Source organism: Rana temporaria, chromosome 9 (assembly GCF_905171775.1).
Source record: "Rana temporaria chromosome 9, aRanTem1.1, whole genome shotgun sequence".
Taxonomy (NCBI): domain Eukaryota; kingdom Metazoa; phylum Chordata; class Amphibia; order Anura; family Ranidae; genus Rana; species Rana temporaria.
Genome location: NC_053497.1, coordinates 70,107,316 through 70,124,721, shown reverse-complemented (window position 1 = coordinate 70,124,721; position 17,406 = coordinate 70,107,316). Strand labels below are relative to the sequence as shown.

The window sequence follows — 17,406 nt, the reverse complement described above, 5'->3', positions numbered from 1 at the left end:
GGTTCCTTGTCAGAAAATATGCAGGATGCCCAATTCACTCCTCATACTACCCCACAACTCTCAACCAGTGTAAATTTCCGCCATACAGGGGATTATAAGCAATCTGTACCAGAAAATGTAGCTACTTAGACTAGTCGCTTTTAAAATGGTTATGATTTATGTCTAATGCATACCTGTATTCATGTTTTTATTTCCATAACGTTAAGCTTTTAGTTTAGGTATCCTAAACAAAATATTGTATACTTTCAGCTTGTGAAGTAGAATAGTAATGCCAGTTGAAGTGATCAGCACTCTTTATAATTACATTAATTTTGATGGCATTTTCCACTCAGTGGGTCCATTCTGCTTATCAAGCTTCAGAAAACCCCTTTAGGGGCTGCTGGCTTGTGGCATTCTTCTGTTTGTGTGTTGGAGAGTAACCCTGTACATCTGTGAGACTGCTTTCTAGTGAACACAGAGGTTGGCACAGGCTGTAAAAGGCCTTTTGAACTGGTATTTTAATTGGCAGAAAAGGGACACAAGTACGCCTGCTTCATTGCTCATCTCTGAAGTTGCCTTTTTCACTTAGTGTTTTGTTTTTTGGTTTTTATCTTTATCGTGTTTTAGAGTGAAAATGTGTATTTTTATTGATTTGACGTTTAGGTGGAGCACCACAGAAGAGAAGCTCTTCGCTCAGCAGATTGAATAATAAAAAAACTTCACTTGTAGAGGGTGTGAACAAGGAAGAAAACTCAGGTGTCTGTTTAATCAGCTTTATGTGTGCTTAACACGGCTTCAGACTGACAGTCGCTCACCATATCCCAGGCTTCAGCAAGCAGAGTATAATCTGCTAGATGGGGTTTATCCAAGCGCAAACATTGCGCAGCGTAAAATGACACAATGTGGTTGGATTACTAAAATTGGAGAGTGCAAAATCCTAGTGCTGTGCATGATGACCAATCGGCTTCCAATTTAAGCTTATTCAGTTAAGCTTTAACAAAACAAAAAAACTGGAAGCTGATTCTACGCAGAGCTGCACCACATTTTGCGCTCTCCAGGTTTAGTAAATCAACCCCAACGTCTAATAGTAGCTCCTCTAATACTCTATTATAGTTTTTTTTTTCTATTTAAAATCACACATTGCGAATTGAAAATGCATCATTCTTAAATGTTTTACTCCCAAAATTACGAGGAGCTGTGTGCCAAAGTTAAGGGGGTTGTAAAGATACATTTTTTTTTTTTTTTTTTTTTTTTTTTACTATATAAGCTTCCTTTACCTTAGTGTGCAGTCCTCCTTCACTTACCCCATCCTTCGATTTTTTTTTTTTTTTTTTAAATGTCCTTATTTCTTCTGAGAAATCTCCACTTCCTGTTCTTCTGTCTAACTCCACACAGTAATGCAAGGCTTTCTCCCTGGTGTGGCGTGTCGTGCTCGCCCCTCCCTTGGACTACTGGAGAGTCAGGACGCTCTCTACGTTGCAGATAGAGAAAGGAGCTCTGTGTTAGTGGGCGCCCTGACTCTCCTGTATTCCAAGGGAGGGGCGAGCATGATACTCCACACCAGGGAGAAAGCCTTGCATTACTGTGTGGAGTTACAGACAGAAGAACAGGAAGTGAGGATTTCTCATAAGAAATAAGGACATTTAAAAGCAAAATCGAAGGATGAGGTAAGTGAAGGAGGACTGAAAAAAAATTGTACCTTTTACAACCCCTTTAAGTATGAATACTTAAAAAAAAAAAAAAAGATCCTATATGTAAGTAGAGAATCCATCCACAGGGTGAGCAGATGTCATCTGCAGGCAGATCTGTCAGTCTATAGCCAGCCAAACAAACTTGTGACATTAATTGCTGTAGTCTTCTAACAAAAAATAATAGTTTGCTTTGAAGCCAGTTATGTAATAGCTTGCTGCTATATGGATCCTCCGCTGTCAAATTTACACTGCAGAACTAACCTTTACATTTCTTACAGGACCCTGTTCGATTTAAGTATGCATTATTTCTATGCATCTGCTCTAGTCATTGTCCTCTAACATTCTAACAATTGTTTTTCTTTCAGCAAAGTCTTGACCCGAATATTAAATTGCCCTTCGTTTACTGCATGATTAACTCTCCAAACTATGTTATTGTTAACATGTTTATTTTTTAAGTACCATATTTGCCGGTGTATAAGGTGACCGGGAATATAAGACGACCCCCTAATTTTACATTTTTTTTAAAGATTTTTTGCCTGTACTCACTGTACAAGATTACCCCCCCTTTTGAGGCTTCCGACGCTCCATATTTCTTTCTTCATTCTGGAACCATATTCTTCTTCCCTCTTGCTGGAGCCAATCACGGCGAGCGATTTTGTATTCTATTCTTCGATGTATACTATTAATGAATACAAAGCCTGCTTGGATTTGCAGAGGCTGTAACATCATCAGTCAACGCCTCTGACTCTCAAAGCCAATCCGATCCTGCTCAGATTGGCAGAGGTTGTTATATTTGAATACATCGCTCACCGGGATTGGCTAAGCGGTATACACTGTATGTAACTGAAGCTACATACAGTATTACTGCACATCCAGCAGGCATCCGAGCAGTTGACCCGACGTATAAGACGACCCCTGCTTTTTGGCCAGTTTTTTTAAGTGTAAAAGGTAGTCTTATATGCCAGCAAATACAGTACTTAATCTTGTAAAAGGTTCATAATGAAATATGACATGTTGAATAGTAACACTGGCTATTTCAGATAAGTTTGATATGTGGTCTGTAAATGTTATCATTCTTGCTTCCTTTCCACTTTTAGTGCTATTTTCTCTTAATGCTTGATGCTTTTGATCCCATTTCTGTATTTTCTCTTTATTGGATTGCACATTTTCGTGACAACGCCCATTTGGTTTGTTTATTTAGCTCATCGCCCCCAGACCAGTCCTCTGGATAGTAGTTTAATCAGTCGCCTCCTCGCCCCCACTCAGTCTTCCCTAGCTAGGAGTAAGAGTGCTGCTACATTATCAGCTGATGGAAAAGATTCGCCAGGTAACTCCAGTAGTGTGGTAATTGCACGAGCATCTTCCCACCTGAGTGCTCCACATTACTATGTCATTTTGGAGATCTGTATCCTGTAGCATGCAGCATCATGGAGAATGCCCCGTCACTGCATTGTAATACTAATTTTTTTTTAAACCTTATTGCCCACTTAACTATGGTATCCAATATTTTTATTATTTGATCAGCTTCAGTTAACAGCTGTTTGGCAGTAGTAACAATGGTAACCCCCCCCCCCCCACCTTCCTTGGTTCCCATGATAATGCAGAAAAATAGTAAAAACTCTGGTGGGGCTAAGCCTTTTCAGATTTTGTTTCCCTGTGAAATCTGGTGTGCCCTTCCAACCATAAAGTAGTTTGTGTTCTAAATGAGAACCCTTGTATTTCATTGGTTCAACATTAGTCCAAGTAGTGTAATTAGAAGGTTAGAGCGTTAATGGCTCTCCATGTTACTACAGCCCCACTGGTTAGTGTTTGTTGACCAAAGTTAAAAACAATTATGAAAATAGACAATCTGACCTTTTATGCACATAGTGGTACAATTTTGTGTATCCCCTCAAATCGGAAATTGCATCATGCCACATCTAAATATGGCAGTTTTCACCCCCCAATCATTCCACTTTATTCTAAACTATTGGGTCTCTTTACTAATCTGGAAACTTTTACACTGTTCTGAATATTGTTTTTTTTAAATCTTATACAATGAAAAAATATTTAAGGGAGACAGTTGTGTCCACATCTAAAAGTACATTCTAGTGATTCTCACTGTGGGTCTTGTGTATATGAACAGGAGGTAAGGCATTTGCCCACAGCAGTCAATCAGGATTTGCCTGTATTCATCTGTTGGTTAGAATCTAAAATGTTTACATTCTATGCCTATAGATTGGGGGGTATGTGATCGAGAGTCCTAAAAAAGGATACAGCACCTCATCCCAAAATAGATTCAAAGGAGGGGAATTTTTTGGAAGAGTTGGGGGGATTATTGCGGTGCGATGAAGAAAACCAGACAAAGTATGTATGTATATATAAAAATATATAAAAAAGGTTTATTCATTCAATTTTTACAAAATATAGTAATTCAATATACAGATAGTGCATAAATTATTTTGTGGGAGCAAGATCTAGAAATAATTTTTTCGATCAGGTCGACCCTACTAGTTTCGCCTCTTGGCTTCTTCAGGGGAATTAGGACAAGATCGTCTCTCTAGATTACTCTAAAGAGATGAAAAAGAATAAAACAATTTTAACATATGCATATAATATAAGCTCTAAAAGAACTTTGATTATATATGTTCAACAAAACATGTCATGTATATAGAGTACAAACAAAAGTTTGGCTGGGATCTCTGGCGGGGCAAGAGAAACCAAAGTTCATAGGAGCAAATGCACATATATCCACAGCCTGGTAGCAGCCAATGCTGTTCAGCCCATGAGAGGGGGCTGGCAGCAAAATTCCATAGGTAGGAGAAATAAAACCTACTCTAGCTTCATGCACAGCCAGTCAAGGAAAAACCCCCTCAGGGTGGATATTGAAATCCAAGTTCAACTGACAGGACTTAAAAATACAGAAGAAAAAGAATCTATGTTAGAATATGTGTTATTAAATTATGATCTGTTTCAACTAATTAAACAAATCCATAATAGAGTCAATAGGGTTAATATATGTAAAACAGCCATACCTTGAAGCGTAACAAAATCAAGGTGAATACAGGGGAATTAAGTAAGACAATAACATGGGCACTGAAGAGCCTCAATTTATCAGATGAATTGAGGCTCTTCAGTGCCCATGTTATTGTCTTACTTAATTCCCCTGTATTCACCTTGATTTTATTACGCTTCAAGGTATGGCTGTTTTACATATATTAACCCCATTGACTCTATTATGGATTTGTTTAATTAGTTGAAACAGATCATAATTTAATAACACATATTCTAACATAGATTCTTTTTCTTCTGTATTTTTAAGTCCTGTCAGTTGAACTTGGATTTCAATATCCACCCTGAGGGGGTTTTTCCTTGACTGGCTGTGCATGAAGCTAGAGTAGGTTTTATTTCTCCTACCTATGGAATTTTGCTGCCAGCCCCCTCTCATGGGCTGAACAGCATTGGCTGCTACCAGGCTGTGGATATATGTGCATTTGCTCCTATGAACTTTGGTTTCTCTTGCCCCGCCAGAGATCCCAGCCAAACTTTTGTTTGTACTCTATATACATGACATGTTTTGTTGAACATATATAATCGAAGTTCTTTTAGAGCTTATATTGTATGCATATGTTAAAATTGTTTTATTCTTTTTCATCTCTTTAGAGTAATCTAGAGAGACGATCTTGTCCTAATTCCCCTGAAGAAGCCAAGAGGCGAAACTAGTAGGGTCGACCTGATCGAAAAAATTATTTCTAGATCTTGCTCCCACAAAATAATTTATGCACTATCTGTATATTGAATTACTATATTTTGTAAAAATTGAATGAATAAACCTTTTTTATATATTTTTATATATACATACATACTTTGTCTGGTTTTCTTCATCGCACCGCAATAATCCCCCCAACTCTTCCAAAAAATTCCCCTCCTTTGATTCTATGCCTATAATTCATTGTCGTAGCCAGAATTCCTTAATTGAAATGGATGTAGCCATTATATATATATATATATATATATATATATATATATATATATATATATATATATATATATATATATATATATATATATATATATATATATATATATATATATATTTCTTATATACAACAGATTTTATTGAAAAATACACTTTGCCAGGGTTCTTTACATGATTGCCTCTTGTTTTTGTAGAAGCACTTGGCTGATTTTATTTTTTTATTTTTTGGCTGAGTAGTTTATAGTGGAAAACTTAGGGCATGTAGGAGTGATTCCAGAAATGGACGCTATAGTCCTGACACTCAGCCAAGACGAATGCCTGCTGTTTCTGTGAAATATATAGATTTTCCAAATGTGCATCAGCGTGATGAGATCTTTTTAAAATTGACAAATCCTCTTTAACTGTGAACATTTTTAATTTACATTTCCGTGAAAATTTGATATGCCTGATTGGATGCAGCATGTTATGCTAATAAGAATACATGATTTAACATATCGCACAATAAATCGGCTTGGTAAATAGACCCATCCACGTTGTTCATTTTCTAAAGGGGTTTTTCTTCCTGGTACTGTTGCTTGTGTGCACTAAACATGTGGTGATGGTGTTTTTGTATGAGCTGCTTCACTGCTCACTGTGGTTGGCTTTCTTGCCATTTCTAACACACAATCTCTCTCTTTCTCTCCTCCTTCCTCTGTTATGCTCTGCACTTGGCTCTCTGTTTTCTCCTGTCAAATTCTTAACTTTTATAGAATCTCACCTCTGTCCTCGTTCAGCTTCAGCCACTACCATCAATACCCCACCCTCCGTCTCTAAAGGTCCTATGCGTAGTCGCAGCATTGACAGATTGAAGTCACCTCAAAGTGCAACCTCCGGTGCCAGCTCCTCTGAATCTAGCCAGGTACAAAAGTACAGTAATTCTACAATAAAATGTTATACTCTTAGTAAAATGGTGGCAGCTATGCTTTAAGACCTGGCAATGACATATTGAATCTGGTTACTTTTTTGCTGGGTTGATACCAGTGGGTTCAGTCCCCGATCAACTTTTCAAGTAATAGAGTCCGTCAAGTGTTGAGTGCTGCCATTGTGCAGCAGAAAGGTGTTGCTAGCTGAGCTGGCTAGTGAGCGTTTTTACTCATTAAAGTAAATCTGTGGCCAGAACGAGTGCATGAAGCCAACATTTAAGATGACATGGTTGGCATCCCGAATTTGCTTCACCATTTGTTGTGAAACATCCTTTGACCCCAGAAAATTAGAGTGCTCTGTAAGCAAATAAACTACCTTCCATGATTACATGCTTATTCTCCTGGTTCTTGTACCATTTTTCTGGCCCATAATTGGTTGGCGATCTCATTAAGCACATATGGGGTGAGAAGAAGCCACTGTCAGTAAATTGCCATTTGCTTATCAGAGCACCCTCGTCTTATGGGATTGTGTGGAGGTAGGGGGGTGGGAAGGAGAATGCACATTGCATTACACAGTGTTCTAGCTTTATCTCCACAGTGTGTGAGTGGTTCATGTGTTTAATATTGTCAGAGGTTTTGTTTTTAGGTGCCTATTCACAGGCTAAAAAAATCATATTGCAGTAGATTCAACTGTTTCCTATTTAATTTGAAAATAACCCAGAACGCTCATCTATCCTGTGACCAGACTTGCAGTAACTGCATTCATTGTAAAAAACATTTATGCTATCCACTTGCCCTGCTTGGTCATTCTACATCTTTCAGGCTTGACCATATTTGTGTACTATGAGATTTATTAAATATAATTCGGCACTAGTCTAGCAGACCAGATTCTCTGGGATTTTAGTACCCATCATATATTTTACTTCACTTGACATATGAAACCTTAACATTTTCTACCATGTTTAGTCTTTTTCTTGCAGGGTTTTTTAATGTCGCCAACTGAACTAGTCTGTTGTACAAATGTTTTACACTTATTTTAAGAAGCTTCTGTTTTGTTAAGATTATTGAAGCTGCATAGAATCCGTCACAATGGGCAGGCAAAGACACTGACAATATATATTTTTCATGGGATTCTTGTCTTAAGGTATTGTTTTGTGGCACTAAAAGCTTTTTGGATATTGTCCTATCCTGTAACATATGTGACCCCCCTAGAATTGTGCTACCAACTAAAGAAATTTTACACACCTGAATTAAGCCACTTTTAGTATCGGTGATGGAGCTGTGGAGTAAATAGGAGCCTACAACAGATAATGGCTGTATGTCAATTAAAGCCTTACTAACACCTTTCTGGTGGCTTGTTCCTTCTTAAAATGGCCTTTGCCAGAATAAAAAAAAAACTGCTACCGTATTTGCTGGCGTATAAGGCGACTGCGCGTATAAGACGTCCCCTAATTTTCCAGCTAAAATGTTTGGTTTTGGGATGTAGTCACCGTATAAGACGACCCCCTTCCGACTAGTCTGTCTAGAAGCTGAGGGGTAGCCGAAACAACCGCTGACAGGAACAGGCTTTATTCAGCTTTTTTCAAATCTCACTGTGCCCATTGCATGCCTTGCCTCACTCATCTCCCTACCTTCTCCCTGTATGCAGAGTCAGACTGCGGACATCCATTGTTCAAAAGCCACGCCTTCTCGTGCTGTTCCGTGATAGGAGAAACGCTCAGTTTCCCAGCAGAGCCTGTGTTCAGTGTTTCGCCTATCACAGACGTCCTCTTGTCTGAGGCCGAGGACAAGACGACATCCGTGAAAGGCGGGAAACACTGAACACAGGCTCTGCTGGGAAACTGAGTGTTCCGCCTATCACAGTACAGCACGAGGAGGCGGCGCGGCTTTTGAAAAATGGGCGTTTGCAGTCTGGCCTTTCTGCATCCAGCGTATGACGACCCCCTTTTTAAGCTAAAATGGTAGTCTTATACGCCGGAAAATACTACTTTGGGTAGCATTACTAATATGTCAGATTCAGGTAGTTCTTAATTATGCCACTTTTACATGATGCCGCAAGAAGTGGGCAACCAAAAATGAGAAGGACTCGTGCAAATGTGGTAGACAGAGCACAAACCCTTGTACGCTCAAATCAAAATTGAGCGAGCGAATAATGGCAAGAGAATTGAAGAGGAAAACTGTAGACGATTTGAACAGAATTTGGGTATGAGAAAGATTTCCGCAAAGATGGCACCTCGAATCTTGACAGAAGATCAGAAAGAACATAGTCTTCAAATTCCATATGGTTTTTGAAGAATGTAGAGGTGTTTGATAGGGTTATTACTGGTGGGGAAATATGGTGTTTCCAGTATAATCCGGAAACAAAACCCCAGACCATGCAGTGGAAAACAAAGAATCCACCTTGTCCAAAGAAAGCGGGTGTGTCTCATTCTCTGTTCAAAACCATGCTGGAGGAACAGACCAAAACTTTGACTTGACAAGTGGAATTTCCACCATGACTATGCTTCTGCACATGATGCGTTAAGTGTTCGAGTTCCTGGCCTAAAAATGTATTCCGAAACCCGACCAACCATCTTATTCCCCTGACTTGGCATCCTTCAACTTTTGGCTGTTTCCAAAATAAAAAAATGCCTTAAAAGGAAACAGATTTGATGACATTCCGAACATCCAGAACTCCACAGCAGATACTGCACAGCAGTAAAATGAATTCAGTAATGTTTTCAGCAGTGGCACAGTTGTCTAGAAAAGTGCATCGCTTCACAAGTGCACTACATTGAATGTGACAACAGCCACTAGTGTATAGGTAAGCAAACCTTATTTTATTTTTTACAGTCCATTCCAGGAATTAAATTGTCACAACTTTATCTATACCTTTTGCCATTAGCACAGAATTTCATCCGATTTTGTAGGGTATTATAAATAAGATGTGAATATGTTTCATTAGAAACCAGAGAATGAAAAATCATCACCTCCTGCTATTGGGAAGCGCCCTCCGTCTCCTAATGTGACACTAAACAGACGATCTCCTTCTCCAGCTAGTACTACAAAGCGAGCTCCCTCACCAACACTTGAAAAGTAAGTGTTTTTTGTGTATTTGTTTCTAGTGAAAATATTCTATTCTTGTACTGTGCAGGACACAGGCTGAATATCCATTGATCCTGGGTTATAGGCTGGTACCTTCAGGTGATTGGATGCTGGCAAAGCTTTGGGAGACACCCCCTACGTGTCCCTACTATACCCCTACCCCACTCAGTGAGTCCTCAGTTTTTTGCTTCCTAAGGTGATGAATCTTTTTGCAGTGTAAACTCTTCAATTTTGATTTAAAAATTCAACCACTGAGAAGTTAAAGTGGAGTTCCACCCATAAATATAACATTACATCAGTAGTTTTAAAAAAAATGTCATTAGGCCTGAACGAAAAAAATTGTTTTAGATGCCTTCAAAGTGTTGTTGCTAGGCAGAATAGTTAATCTTCCCGCACCTAGGTGCTTAATGCTTCCTAACCTACACCGCACAGACTCCTGGCAATGTAGTGGGTGTAACTTTCCAGGAGTCTGTGCACTCCCCAGTCTCAAGGAATCATGTGACTTGGACAGCACAGGTGCTGAAACCTGATCTGACACTGCTTGTGCAGCACTGAGCATGTGTGAGATCTGTAAGGCTCAAATCCAGGAAGTCATACAGTCTGGCTTCATGATGCCCACACTTAAGATGGCCCCAGTCAATTTCTATTTTATAAAGTGTCTAAATGCTGTAACGACCTAACAAAACGGACCTTAGTTTACAGACTAACTTTACTAGAATACATTAAGCTTGTGTATTACAGGGGTATTTATATTTAAAACGTGAAATTGTGGCCGGAACTCAGCTTTAATCTAAGGTGGATGACCAGGCATATTACATCACACCACAGGTCGCACACTTTACTGCCACGTCCACCTAGAACTACCACAGACACTTCTTCTTGCCTTCTGCCACAAGGACTTTGCGACAGGACAGTCACCACCCCGGTTGCTACATTTTCTTCTTCGTCATATTTACCCCATTTCCACATTCTTCTCTGTGCATACCCTCACCTGTGCCAATTGCAGAAACCAGGAAGAGAACCACAGCGAAAGATCTGTTAAACATCGCTTTGCCAAAGCCCACGCAACCAGACTTTTTTTTTTTTTTTTTTTCACAAACTTTATTTTGGCTGTGTAAACAGAATGTACATGTACTGAAACAGAAGATAATGTCATAGCATATGTTTATGCCTCTCCAGTTTAAGCACTGAATCTTTATAACTGATGCAGTTGTGGCGAGAGGGCTATAACTTGGTCTTGGTGACATTAATAGGCAGTGACTTGATCCAAATTACCTCTTGCAGATCATAGAAAGCGTTAATCAAAAACGTGTGCAGATGTTCACAGATGAACATTAGATTCAAAGCTCAAAGAACATTTTTGTATGTCTAGCTCCAGCAATTGCATATGCTCAGAACGCATCTGGAAGTGTGCATGATCGCTGGGTCCGCGGGACCCCTCATGTCACAAATCTGGGTAAAAGGCTAATCACAGCAGCCCTTTACCGTGTGATCGCTCTGTCCAATGATGGAGCGATCAATTTGTCAACTAACCAGCGTCGTGCCCGGTTCAGCTCTCTCCTCACACCACCAATACAGCGTGTGAGGAGAGAGGCACACCCTGCAGCAGCGTGAGTTGGCTTGACTTGGTGTGCCACTACGGTGCTCATCAGTGGATCCTTATCAGCGCCTGACGGTGCTGTAAAAATTAGTAAAAAATGTGTTAAATTAGTTTTCATTTTCTTTCCATGTTTTCCAAAAACTTGCCTCATAGAATATACGTTGGGGTGTTTGCTTTCCAAAATTAGGTCATTTTGTGGGCATTTGCATTGCCCTGCTGCTCCAGGGTTTTCAAAAGTGTAATAGTAGTCAAAAAATTAATGTGTAATTTGTGTTCCTAGAGCACCTGACTGTGCTCCCTGCATTTTTGGCCTATGTGGCTGGGCTGTGAAAGTCTCGCACATGTGGTATTACCATACTTGGGAGGAGTAGCAGAATGTGTTTTGCGGTGTAGTTGCAAGTATGCACATGCCATGTGAGAGTAATAACCTGTTTAATATGACAATTTTGTTTAAAAAGAAAAAAGAAATCTTCATTTTGCAAAGAACTATGGGAAAAAATTACAACTTAAATGCTCACCATGTCTCTTGCTAAAGGAGTCCACTTTTTTGGCTTGTTAGTGTCTCAAGAAATGAGATGGGCTTGTCAGTACATCGGGTGTAATATTTTATTTTTTATTATTATTTTGTAGTCAAATGTGTGATCAATTTTCAATTGGCACCATAGCTTGTAGACTCTATAACCTTCACTAAGACCAAATGATATTCACTTATTTGGGTTATTTTTACCAAAAATATGTAGCAGTATAACTTTTGTCAAAAGTTTATGAAGAAAAAATACTAATTTGCAAAATGTTATAACCAAAATTTTCGGTCTTTTTTTATTTTTATTTAGACCCCTTTTAGACTGGGGCGTTTTTAGGGTGTTTTTCAGGCGCTTTGGCGTTAAAAAAGCATGTAAAGCCCCTGAAATAAATCTCTGCCTCGATTACTCCACAAAATTAAGCAGAGAAAAAGCCATTTGTTTGCATTGCACATAACTGCCCCAAAAGAAACTGATACACAGACATATTCACATTGCTAGAGGAGAACCCCTGGCCTCTTGCAAACAGGCCAGAACTGATCTATCGGGGCCCCCTGTTCTGTCCTGGCTTTACGAACATGGCTGTTGAAGCTCAGGTCTTGCCACTCCTAGAAAGAGCTATTGGCATACCTGGAGATCCTTTCAACTGCAGAGATTACTCTCTGCATAGTATTTTGGCCTTTCTACAGTCCGGACTTAACGTGGAACTTTAGTCAGAAAAAAGTCCTGCTAGATTACATCATGCTGAACCCTTTTGTAGGTATAGCTATGTAAAACTTAAAAAATAAGTGCCTATACTGTTTAAAATTCAGTGATACACTGTGATACACTGTCTCACCATAATCTGCACATGCTCTGTTTGCTCTCGATTTTTCGGCACTGTGACGAAAATGTAGAGGCCAGTCTGCTAACAGCCTAAAGTTTTACTGCTGCTCAGGAGCTTTTGGCTTCAGCAAAATGGCAGCCTCCAGCAAGAAGAAACAAGAACAATGTTGGAGGCAATTTACAGCACACACTCATTTTGGTAGCATAATTAATGGGGAATGTATGTTCCTTGCTAAAGAATCTTATTTTCAAGTTATGGTTAAAGTTCAGCTTTAAGTGGTCTGAAAGGACAGGTTTTGACCATTATTATCTTGACATTCAGGGACCCTCCCCTCTATTCCTGGGTTACTCTGCATTGTTTGCTACAAAACCGAGAACTTGCAGAGTGGGGTAGGGTTATAGGGGAATGCCTAGATCCTTAAAAACTTTGCCAGTCTCCAATCACTTGAAGGCAGTGTCCTATAACCCAGGGACTATGAATATCCAGCCTTTTGTCCCAAACGGTACTCCAAGATATAGGCAAATAAAAATTCCTTTTACTCTGTTGGTTAATACCTATATTATTTTATACATTATTATCATGTGGGGGCGGCGTCGGTGGTAAAGCGCCGCTATTTTTAGTGGTGCTTTACCGCTGTTTTTGCAGAGGTTTTCGGCCACTAGCGGGACGCTTTTAACCCCCCCTTTTTTTTTTTTAACATCCTGCCAGCACCTCGCCTCAGTGTGAAAGCCCTTCGGGCTTTCGCACTGAGACTGTAAGGGAGGCATTTTTCAGGCACTTTACAGGCGCCATTTTTAGCCCAAGAACACCCCAGTGGGAAAGGAGTCTAATGCTTTATATCGGTAAATTAAAGGGTCACTAAAGGAATTTTTTTTTTTTTTTAGCTAAATGGCTTCCTTTACCTTACTGCAGTCCTGGTTTCATGTCCTCATTGTTCGTTTTTGCTCTGATGTTGCTGTAATTCTTCTCTGTTCTGGACACTTCCTGGTTGTCTGTTTCCTGATGACCACAGTACTGGGAGATTGTAGTTTAATTTTCCAAACCATCACTGCTCTATGGCTCTGTACATGCACAGAGGCAGGATAACATGCAAAAACAACTAAACTAGGGGTACATTATATGATTGATTTTGATCTATTTTTAATCAATTTTAAAAGGAATCGGTTAACTATTATGTCTCTATACCCTGTAAAAAAAAATATTTCCTTTACAACTCCTTTAATTCCTTAAATTTTTTTCCCCCACAAGTCTTGATATTTTTCTCCACATTTACATGCAGACCAAGATGTCCAGGAAAAGCATCAGTGGTGGACTGGGACAAACTAATAACACACCCAAGCATTAATTTGCGTGCTTTAAAGTGGTACTAAAGATTTAATACTTGCCTGGTGCCGGTCTTTGCAGGAGACTGCTTTCCCGGCATTTAGAGACCAGCCCGGCGCTGTAAGCTGAACTGCACATGTGCATCTCAGTTTACAGTGCTGGAGAAGACTGTTAGCAGGCAGGCAAGGGCATTTTTTTTGCAGAAGAGACGGTGCATGTCTCTTCTGCACGAAGCTCCTGCCTGCTCACTGTTTCTTCTGGATTAATTTCTGCTTTAAATCCCCGGGGGAGAAAATAAACTGCTTCCCTCAGTTTTACCATTTGTCTATGCTCTGGAGGTAGTTGCCTTTGTTGGACAATTGGGTTTTTATGTGAAATTATATCAAATTTACATATTACTGTTTATTACAAATATTATACACCTACAGTATAGTTCTCAATAGCTTCATGTGAGCAAGAGGAAAGCCTTCTCTCAAAACACGAAAACCTTTACATCGTGTTATACAGCTGTTACAAACCAAAAAGCTATTGTATTGATCTGTTGCATTAGACAATTACTCACTTCTACACACTCATTGTGGCTACAGTGACTAGCAGGCTCTCAGAAGCAAACTTCCTCAGCACATTTCTCTGCCTGAAAATGTTACTACAGTTACCGCACTTGCCACCCGCTGTTTCAGAGCTATAATTGTCCAATACAAACCATTGTGTGAATTGTGATTCCCAGTTTTTGGGTAGTAAAGTGTACTGTTGGTCCTCATTCAACACTTCTTTCAATTTGAAAAGTGTATTGGTAAACTGCAAACACTTATGTTTTTGTAATTTCTCTGTTAAAATTTCAGAAAGACCAATAGTTCACAGGCACAAAAGAACCGTCCTCCATCTCCAAGTTTATTGAAGCAAAGACCTCCTTCTCCTACAGTAGTCCACAAGCCAATTCCCATCCAGCGTCCCTCTCTCACACCAACTGTCTTAACTGCTACCAAAAAGAATGCTGATTTAGAAGCCAAGCCAAAGGAGAAATCTGTAGACGGAATCAGCTCGGAGCCAAAAAATGTACAGGCCTCGGAGAAAGAGACACCTGTTACAAAGACCAAAGATGGTAATTTCTGAATGTCTTGTGATATGTTATGTGGCTTTTAGCAGTTTGCAAATCTTATAGCTTTATGCTCTTAGAGTGTGTGTGTGTGTGTGTGTGTGTGTGTGTGTGTGTGTGTACATTTTTAATTTATTTTTTACTTATTTTTAATTACACCAATCAACCATAACATTAATCTCACTGAGAAGTAAATAACTTTGTTTATCTGGTAGCATAGGTATCTGAAAGTTGGTGGTATATGTTAGGCAGCAAGTAAGCATGTTGTCAATGAAGTTGTGTGGAAAGCAGAGAATATGGGCATAGCAGTTTGTTGTGATGGGGCTGCGTAGCCACAGACTGGTCAGGGTGTCCGTGCTAATCTGTGTCCACAGTCAAAAACTCCTACAATGGGCATGTGAGCATTAGAACTGGACCATGGAGCAATAAGTGGAAGAAGGTGGTCTCATGATTTGTTTTCTGTTACATCATGTGGATGACCAGGTCTATACGCTTACCTGGGGAAAAGATGGCACCAGGATAATGCAGTATGGCAAGTAGGCGGAGGCAGTCTGATGGACAATGTTCTGCCTGGAAACCTTGGTCCTGCCATTCATGTGAATTTCACTTTGACACGTACTCCTACCTAAACATTGTTGCTGACCAACTACACCCGTTTATGTAAACTGTATTCTCTGTTGTCAGTGACCTCCTTCGGCAAGATGATGCACCGTCAATTTACGCAACACTTTAACAAGAGAATACGCAATACTTTACATTTATATTGTACATTAACATTAGTCTCTGCCTTCAAGTAGCTTACACTCTGAGGTCCCTAACTCGCATACATAGACCTACTAGGGCCAATTTGGACATGAGCTATATACCCTACCAGCTTGTCCTTGGAGTGTGGGAGGACACTAGAATACCCACGCAGGCACAGGGAGAACATGCAAACTCCTTGAAGGTGGTCGTGTGTAGAGCTGCACGATTCTGGGAAAAATGAGAATCGTGATTCTTTTGCATATAATGAAGATCACGATTCTCAAAAATGTATTTATTTAAAGTTATTTTCAACACAAAACTGAGCATATGTGCTTAAATAAAGTATATGTAAATCCGACGGACTGTTTACATGTTAAATTTTGAACGCCGCAGCAAACCTACTGACCTTACATGCTTGCTAATGTGAAAGAACAGCTCTGATTTTCACAGTTAACTAAATGAATCGAGATTGCGATCTTTTCGCAATTAATAATGCAGATCTAGTCATGTGGTTAGGATTTGAACAGACGACCCCAGTGCTGCTAGGTGAAAGTGCTAACCACTTAGCCAAAGTGTGAAAATGCACACCGAAAAATGTGAATCGATAATCTTTTCCATTGACGACCGTGTAAAATGGGAATTCCTCTCACTTTTCCACCAGGGCACAGCAAAAAGAAAAATGGGATTCAAGTAATTTTAATTGCCTAGATATGGGATGGAAAGTGAGGGGAAATCCATCCCATTTGGGTTTGTAGCCAGTTCTTTCCAGAGTTGGACTTTAGGGTAATTAAAATAAAAAATTTTTACTTTTTCTAATAACTATTATATACATTAAGAATAAGATTTGTGTTTTAGATCATGTACATGTGTAAATATTTTATTTATTCTGGTTACCTGTGTTAATCTCTGTTAGAATCCAGTAATAAGACTTTATCGGGGAGTACTACAGCTGAGGAGGCTGCCAAAATCCTGGCTGAAAAACGGCGTTATGCTCGAGAGCAGCGAGAACGTGACGAGAAAGAACGGATTCAGAGGCAACAGGAAGAAAAGTTAGTGTACCCCTTTTCTGTGTGTTTTCTAAACCCGTTTACATCTTAATTTTTTGATAATTCAGCTGCTTTGTTACATTTTCCTTGTTTTTATTTTCCTTAAAGCATTTCTTTGGTCAGTGTAAAACCATATGTTCCTTTCCATATTGTATTTGAATTATTTATTGCCTACACCAAATCATTTGAATGACATTAATCGTATAGTACAGGGCACAGGTATCTTATTCATACTTGTATTATGTATACAGTGTATACCCATATACTTATTTATATTCGTACCTTCAGGTGATTAAACGCTGGCAAGCTTTTGAGGACACTCCTCCCCTATGTCCCACTCCGTGAATTCTCAATATCTTGCTAGTGTTTGTAGGTGATGGACAACTTCTCCCCTCCGTAGCTTCACTTCACAAGCTCCACTACTATATGGTTTTCTTTTATTTTTCCTAAAGAATTCTTCATTCAACTTTACTGCCTTCAAAAGCAGTGTATCTGGATCATTGCAAACTCAGGAAAATTCTTGGGAACAGTACCAGCACCCCATTCTGTGAGGATAACCTGTAATGTTGCTTTGGGCACTGTGTCCTGCATGGGGCGTTCACCTTGGCACTTGGTGCAAAGCATTGGATTTAGTCA

At 39.5% G+C, this 17,406-nt stretch overlaps 1 protein-coding gene across 11 annotated transcripts in view; it reads left to right on the top strand.

Moving 5' to 3' along the window:
* The window catches only part of MAP7D3 (MAP7 domain containing 3), a 126,569-nt gene that overhangs the window by 70,738 nt on the left and 38,425 nt on the right, over nucleotides 1-17,406 (top strand). For 3 of the 11 annotated variants that reach the window (XM_040323745.1, XM_040323746.1, XM_040323741.1), the window contains 6 exons: nucleotides 643-735; nucleotides 2,872-2,997; nucleotides 6,378-6,526; nucleotides 9,475-9,605; nucleotides 14,727-14,986; nucleotides 16,638-16,773. In XM_040323745.1, coding sequence (XP_040179679.1) covers nucleotides 643-735; nucleotides 2,872-2,997; nucleotides 6,378-6,526; nucleotides 9,475-9,605; nucleotides 14,727-14,986; nucleotides 16,638-16,773 — 895 coding nt within the window. The remainder of the gene's footprint in view (nucleotides 1-642; nucleotides 736-2,871; nucleotides 2,998-6,377; nucleotides 6,527-9,474; nucleotides 9,606-14,726; nucleotides 14,987-16,637; nucleotides 16,774-17,406) is intronic. The other 8 variants (XM_040323749.1, XM_040323744.1, XM_040323752.1 and 5 more) reach the window with 6 other exon arrangements.